The sequence below is a fragment of the Pollicipes pollicipes genome, unplaced genomic scaffold (assembly GCF_011947565.3).
Source record: "Pollicipes pollicipes isolate AB1234 unplaced genomic scaffold, Ppol_2.1 Scaffold_3087;HRSCAF=3621_pilon_pilon_pilon, whole genome shotgun sequence".
Lineage (NCBI taxonomy): Eukaryota > Metazoa > Arthropoda > Thecostraca > Pollicipedomorpha > Pollicipedidae > Pollicipes > Pollicipes pollicipes.
The window spans coordinates 33,538,263-33,545,201 of record NW_023596225.1 but is presented as its reverse complement, the minus strand read 5'-3'; the positions used below and the strand labels follow the sequence as shown (position 1 = coordinate 33,545,201).

General features: G+C 49.0%; 1 protein-coding gene across 1 annotated transcript; it reads left to right on the top strand.

Annotated features, from left to right (window-relative positions):
• The first annotated feature begins 229 nt into the window (after positions 1-229).
• LOC119089762 (uncharacterized) lies at positions 230-6,039 on the top strand. Its single transcript, XM_037212576.1, has 4 exons — positions 230-260; positions 2,739-2,831; positions 3,308-3,409; positions 5,565-6,039. The coding sequence occupies exons 2-4, from the start codon at positions 2,748-2,750 to the stop codon at positions 5,709-5,711; spliced, it is 333 nt and encodes a 110-aa protein (XP_037068471.1). The 5' UTR covers positions 230-260; positions 2,739-2,747; the 3' UTR covers positions 5,712-6,039.
• The last annotated feature ends 900 nt before the right edge of the window (positions 6,040-6,939 follow it).

Genomic DNA, 6,939 nt, shown 5'->3' with positions numbered 1-6,939 from the left:
AATATGACAAAACAGTGCGTTGCCAAGGGTGGATTGGTGACGTGTGATAAACGAAAAATATGACGTAATTCGCGAAGCAGTTTTTTGAAGCTCGGTTGAACAGCTGTAGTTTAGCGACCTTCTTTGAGCTCAAACCTGCGAAGTGTAGGCAAATGCTGAGCGGTCAGTTTAAAATATGCAAAACCTCCTTAGTTGAAGTCTACTTTGCGGTGAGTAGATTTTGAAGCACTGGATCGGTGTTGGAATATTTGCAAATTAAGGTGAAGTAGACAGCTATTGCCCGTGCATGCATGTATTTTCATATGTACTTCATTCCTTTTAATCGTCAAAGATGGGTGATCGAATGCTGAAAAGAGAATAGATTTGCTGCACAGCTTGGTTGTAGATGAAGGCATTCATGTTTGATAAATCTCGGAACCGTTTCAAACATTACACTGTAAGGTTAGATGGCTGAATATTATCTTCACAAGTTATGCTCGGCTGGATCCTAAAGGCTAGGCCTGTCGAGTATAGCACTTGTTAATATCTTTAGATGTGGTTGCACATGTTTTGTCATTGCTTTTTTTAATCAGCTGGCTCATGAGACACTGGCTGTGATGTTTAACTTCTCTGAATTCTGAGTCACAGGCCATGTGGATGGGTACTTTGGCAGTAGGCATATTTGTGTTGCAATAAAGTGATAACTTGTGTCTCATTAAGATAAGTGAAACGGAGGGATGGCATGGGAGCACACATGAAGGATCTGAGGAGGTTGGTTTGGTGAGAGGAACATCCCAGAGATTTAGATCCATCTTTTACCTGAAGCAGTCTTTTTGGCTAGTTAACCCTGGTCCAGGTTCATGTTTCAGGATTCAGTAAGATTTGATTTCACCTTTAAGCCATCCAAAAGTGGTGGTAATAGCTTTGGTATTGAAGTTATCACCTTAGTTGATCTTAATTGTCATTTCACAGGGAACTTTGATTTAAAAGATTAGGAAGACAAGATATTGTAGTCATGTTATCATTTCTGGGATGCACTATAAAAATAGAAGGAAGTGAAGGTGGCTTTATTTTCTTTGTTTAGATATCCAGCACACCAAACATAAGTGATGAATCAATTGTGCCACAAAGTGATGTTGCATAAATTAAAACAATACTGACAATATATCTGTAGCCAGGTGAATTACCAGGACATTTTGTAGCAAGTGGAACTACACATACAATTCATAGCACAACATGTTAGATGCCAACTTGCATTTGATTGTCCCATTTTGTTTTGCTAGACAATTGTGATGCTTCAGAATCCTGCTTTTCATAATTTGCATTACACAAAATTATAGAAACAATTTCTCTAACATGACACATAAAGCTATGCCATGTCACAAGGCATTTTATTCTAAACTCCACACAACGACATCTCCAGCAGCTTTTGTTTGCATATTGGCTAGGAGATATATTCTGTCTAAAAAATAATCCATTACATCAGTGGTAATTCATGTAGGTGTAGATTATATGTAGATGACATGATTTTTAAAAGACGGGTGTACAAGGAGGGCCATATGTGTAGATGTATCTTATGTATTTCCAATGAGTTGAATTGTTGGCCTTCATCCCAGTTTTTCATTGATGGCATTGCCTTCAGATTAAACCCTGAGCCAATTTGCATCAGTTGTTGGAAGTAGGACAATTGCCAGTCTATGCTTAAGTTTAGTGATTTTGGTTGTCATCTTTTAGCATTATTCAAAGACATTCAAATTCAACATTCATTCACTTAAACATTCACACTTCCACTTCCATGCATGATTTATAGAAAATGTTGTGGCAGTTTGCCACAGGTGGTACTAGCACACAGCGAGGTATCATGGATGCAGGATATATGCTCTCAGATGTTGAGGATGGGCAGCTCATGCCAGAAATGTCACACCTTATCATGGCATAATCCCAGAATGTCATTCATCATATGGAAGAAAATATATGAAATAGTTCCTGTCACCCAAAGTTGTCTTCATCTTGCCATGCTAGACTTCACTATATTTTCTTCTATCTAGCTACAGTCCAGGGGTGCAGAGACCCATGGTGTGTAAGGCATTAGCAGATGCAGATTTTTCAGACACCATCATGTGCATGTACTTCAGCCTTTCATGTACTGAAAAACTATGGTAGCATTTGTGCCTAAGAAGTCAGCACAGTATATGAGTGCACAATGAAGCAGATGGTGTGCAACTATAGCTATGGAGGTTCATTTGTCAGACTGTCAAAGCTAGCATATCATGATGACCTTGTAAATTATTATTTTTGTGTATTTCTGCATGGCCAGTGAGGTTCAGACCACCAGCATGATTTCATCCCCAGTCTGTTATTCAAAGGGAAAGATGCCTAAGCACCATAGGTGAAATAACACTTAGGCCTTTTAAAAATGGCACAATGAAACCAGTGCTCTGAGTGCAATTGTTTGTTTTGTTTCATGGTGCTGGTTTTTTGCAGTATGAAAAACATGAAATGAACATGAGCAATAGAATTAAACATAATGTAAATAAAATGTAAAGCACAACAATCAGGATTGAAATTGCAAATGTCACCAGCCCATTGCGTACATTTAATGGAAGTGCATCATTTGTGATGTGGCATAAATAGGGCTTCTAAGAACCACCTGTATAACTCGTTCTAATTTGCACTTCATTGGAAATCCAAGCCACCTAGCCATACATTTTCCACTCTGCCACGTGGTTGCTGACCGATGTTTGCTGCACCGTGTCCAGGCGTTGGCCATGTCGCAGAGACACCAACTGGCCGACCTGATGTTCGGCCCGGCTGGCGCCGAGCTGCCGGTCATCTCCAACATCACCTACAACGTGAGCTGGCTGACGCGCCGGTGTCGGCGACACCTCGGCTTCGTGACGTCGTCCGATCCGGCGTCTGCCCGCAGCCGACCTCACTGTGATGCCTCAGTCAGGTCGCACGGCCTGACCAGCGTTGCGTTCAAGGTTTCCCTCGAGGCGCGTCCCGTGTGCGGCGGGAAAGCATATAATTGTATGTGCACGCGTCACATACTCTGACACATGCTACTTTCCAGCTTGTTTATCAACGATATGTTAGCAGAGAGCCAGCTGTGTAAATGCGAACGCCTGTGCATGCATGAAATGATACGTGCACATGCGATTGGGACCGTATGAACATACGGCCGATGAACAAGGCACAATCAACTGACATGAGCGCAGCTATGCAGCGACCGGCAGGGTCCGCCTGAGCGTCTGTGTCGAGCGTTCCGTGGCCACTGCCACGTTGGCTACGTTGCTGAAATTGAGCCGAGCTCATCTGGCATGCGCAGGTGGAGACGACGCACGCGTCCACCGAGGTGCCGCGCCTCACCGGCACAGAGCTGGACGTGAAGGTCTCTCTGGTCGGAAAGGACGTCATCGGCAGTTTGAAGGTGAGCGGGCTGAGTCCAGGCCAGCTGGGAGCAAGCTGTCTCCTCCCGGGATGGGGTATGTAAGGATGAGAGTGAACCGCCTCCTCCCTGGATGGGGCATGTAAGGCTGAGAGCGGACCGTCTGCTCCCTGGATACGGCACGTAGTGCTGAGAGCGAGCCGCCTCCCCCCTGGATGGGGCATGTAGCGCTCAGAGCGAACAGTCTCCTCCCTGGATGGGGCATGTAGCGCTCAGGGCGAACAGTCTCCTCCCTGGATGGGGCATGTAAGGCTGAGAGCGAACAGTCTCCATCTTGGATGGGGCACGGAGTGCTGAGAGCGAGCCGCCTCCTCTCTGGATGGGGCACATACGGCTGAGTGCGATTAGTATCCTTCCTGGATGAGACATGTAAGGCTGAAAGCAGGGAAGGAAGCAAGGGTTTTCGTCCCTGCATCAGGTAATGGGCAACGGCCGTGTTGAAGTTGTACACGTCCGAGTTGAAATGAAGTCGCGGGGAAGAGACCACATAATTCCAGTTAGCAGTAGCTATTTAAAAGTAACCAGTTCGAGATACGGACAGCTGCAATAGAGTTACAAGGCACGATAGTTTTAGATGCTGTGTCTGGACCTGGTTGTGGACGCGGCAGCGTAAATGTGCGGCGTTCGAGTTGTATCTCTAACGCTGCTATCCAATGCATGCTTGCGCTGTTTTTCAGGGTTCTTATGCTGAGTCATCTACCTGCAATACAACAGGAGGTACCCGTTTAAAGCCGTAACAATCCAGCAAACATTAGTTATATTGTCACTACTGGACGTTTTAAGTCGTGCGTATGGCAACGATTGAAGTCAGCGCTCTTGGTCATGAGGACAGCTCGAAGCGTCGAGTATTGACAATATAACCAATGTTTGCTTGATCATGTCTATAGGCCAATACCTCCTGATGCATTGGAGGTCGATAAGTGTCAGAATGACAGATATGCATTCATGATACCGAAAAACCGTGGGCTCAACACCTCTCTTGTATCACTATCTGTAGACAACCGTGTCACAACTGTAGCTCCCGTGGTCTAGGGGAAAGATGCTGGACTCGCAGTCTAACGGCACTGGGTACGAGCCCCAGAGCGGACGTATTGTTTGGCCCGACTGAAAGGACGGTAAGCTGGCAGCCGGCCAACGAGGGTCAACCCAGGCCCGGGGCGGCCGTGTCGCAGCATTTTGCGGCACGTGGAATCCTCCGCATTTATTTCTGGTGAAAGGGCGCGGACAAGATTATCCATTGAACTGGTCGGCACGACTTGGGCGATGGGCTCAGCGCGCACGCGACAAGCTATGCTTAGCAGGTGCTCTAAACCCGAAGCCACACATGCAGATCATTATGAATCAAACTGAAAGACTGGAGCATTTTTGAGCACGGAAATATGCGCACGCTCGTAAAACTAGCAGGCGGAACATGGCAATTTAAACAGTGTGCATGTGCGGTCATGGCTTACCCACTCCCATACACTGCCTTCTTCAACTGCACCTGGAGATCGATGGCTATGGCCGTGGATTGATCCCAAGCCACAACGTTAAAAAATAACTGCAGTCGTGATTTACGCTTATGTTCCCCAGCACACCATGGCCGACCTGTCAGTGTCCATAGATGGTGTCATCAGAGGCTGTGCAGATTCCCAGATGCGGCGTCCACAAGGGCTGTGCTGACCTCCAGACGTGGTGTCATCGGGAAGCTGTATTGACCTCCAGACATGATGTCATCAGTAGCTGTACTGAACTCCAGATATGGTGTCATCAGTAGCTGTACTGACCTCCAGACGTGGTGTCATCGGGGGCTGTGACTGACCTCCAGACGTGGTGTCATCAGTATTTGTACTGACCTCCAGACATGGTGTCATCAGGGGCTGTGCTAACCTCCAGACATGGGTGTCATCAGGAGCTGTACTGACCTCCAGACATGGTGTCATCAGAAGCTGTACTGACCTCCAGACGTGGTGTCATCAGGAACTGTACTGACCTCCAGACATGGTGTGATCGGGAGCTGTACTAACCCCAAGACACATTGTCCCCAGGGGCTTAAGACCTTGCACGAGCCTCCAGCAGCTGTACCGCTCCCCCCCCCCCCCCCCCCTCCCAGAGCGGAGCCGGCAGCTGTAAAGACCTGCACGCGCTGCGTCTCCAGGAGCTGTACCGGTCAGGCGTCGTGACCCAGCCATACCCGCTGCACGTGCAGAAGATGGCCTCTCTGGGGAAGTCGGAGGTGACGGTGCGGCCGCACGGCGCGCGCCGGCCCACGCGGAACGGCGCCGGCACCTCCAGCAGCGAGTAGCGCACTGGTCGGAGCCCTCCGCCGCCGTCCGCCAGGCGCCGCGGCGCCGGCTGACCTACCGACGGCTGCCGCACGCATGAGGTCGTGGGGGTTCAGCAGGATTTTATGTCTGAGATGCGACCTCTCGGTTGGCTGCTTGCTGTCGAGCTGTGCCTTTGTGTTCCAATGGCGATGGTTTCTTTGGTTATTGCCATGGCGGCGTTTTTCGGCGGCGTTGTAGGTAAAGTTCGGCTGGAATCGTTGCCTGTCATTATTTTTTGTGTATATGGCAAGTGTGAATACTGAAATAGTTTTTGTACTGAGGTGTATTTTGGTGCATTTATAACAAAGATAAACAAATAAAAAAGGACTTTATTGACAGCTGTTCATTACCAAGTGCTGAATTCCTTACGTTGGTAATTTAGCCGTGAGCATTAGTGAACCATGAATAGGTGAACTGCAGAGCCATTCGCACCCAAGCTCGACAGCTACCCCGCTAGGAATTCCCGTACTCAGTCGTGGTGTGGCATTTGTCACTATCTTCCGCGATAGCGAAAGGTGGCAGTAGCTGCCATGATAATTGCCCTCAGCTGACAGCCCAGACCTCCGTGCAGAGCAGTACCGCCGGGTAAGCTTGCACTCTTCGCCCGTGCTGTCAACCGGCTGGTTGCGACCGAGTGGCGGGGACTACCAATTTTGCGTTGGTTGTGCTGACCCGGTCGGGAACGTCGGTGTCGGCACCGCGATGATACAGACCCTGAGCTGACAAAAAAGGGAACACCCCCAGACCGGGGCAGATCACGAAGATATGAACGCCGTTGTCAGGCTGCACGGTGTCGTACGACATCGCGGCTCGTCAGCCCCGCGCAGACAAATCGACAGACAGCGATGGCCTCCCGGTGTCTGCTTGCCTTCTCCTGTCAGCAGACAGACTTGTGTCAGCCGAGCCATCTTAGTTACTAGGTCAAACACGGACAGAATTGTCCACCACTAACTAACACCGTGTAAACAAAGTAAACACACGTTTCTCACGCAACGCCATATGCGAGCGCCACGCCCAGCACGTTTTTTGCGCCATCTAGCGATGACCCACCTATTGAAGCGTGCACGTCGCACCGCTACAGGGACACTCTTCCGTGTCTGCGTCAGTTCGGTCCCCTGCGGTGTGAGTTCGAGGCGGACAACTCCCGAAGGCAACGTCGTCCATCGTGAGATGACCCCCCGGGGACAACCCGACGCTCCGTCCCCC

Excerpts from the sequence above, each read along its gene's own strand:
- LOC119089762 (XM_037212576.1), top strand. The coding sequence starts at position 2,748 with ATGTCGCAGAGACACCAACTGGCCGACCTGATGTTCGGCCCGGCTGGC. Across the intron at positions 2,832-3,307 it reads TCTCCAACATCACCTACAAC|GTGGAGACGACGCACGCGTC; the intron begins GTGAGCTGGCTG and ends TGGCATGCGCAG. Across the intron at positions 3,410-5,564 it reads ACGTCATCGGCAGTTTGAAG|GAGCTGTACCGGTCAGGCGT; the intron begins GTGAGCGGGCTG and ends CTGCGTCTCCAG.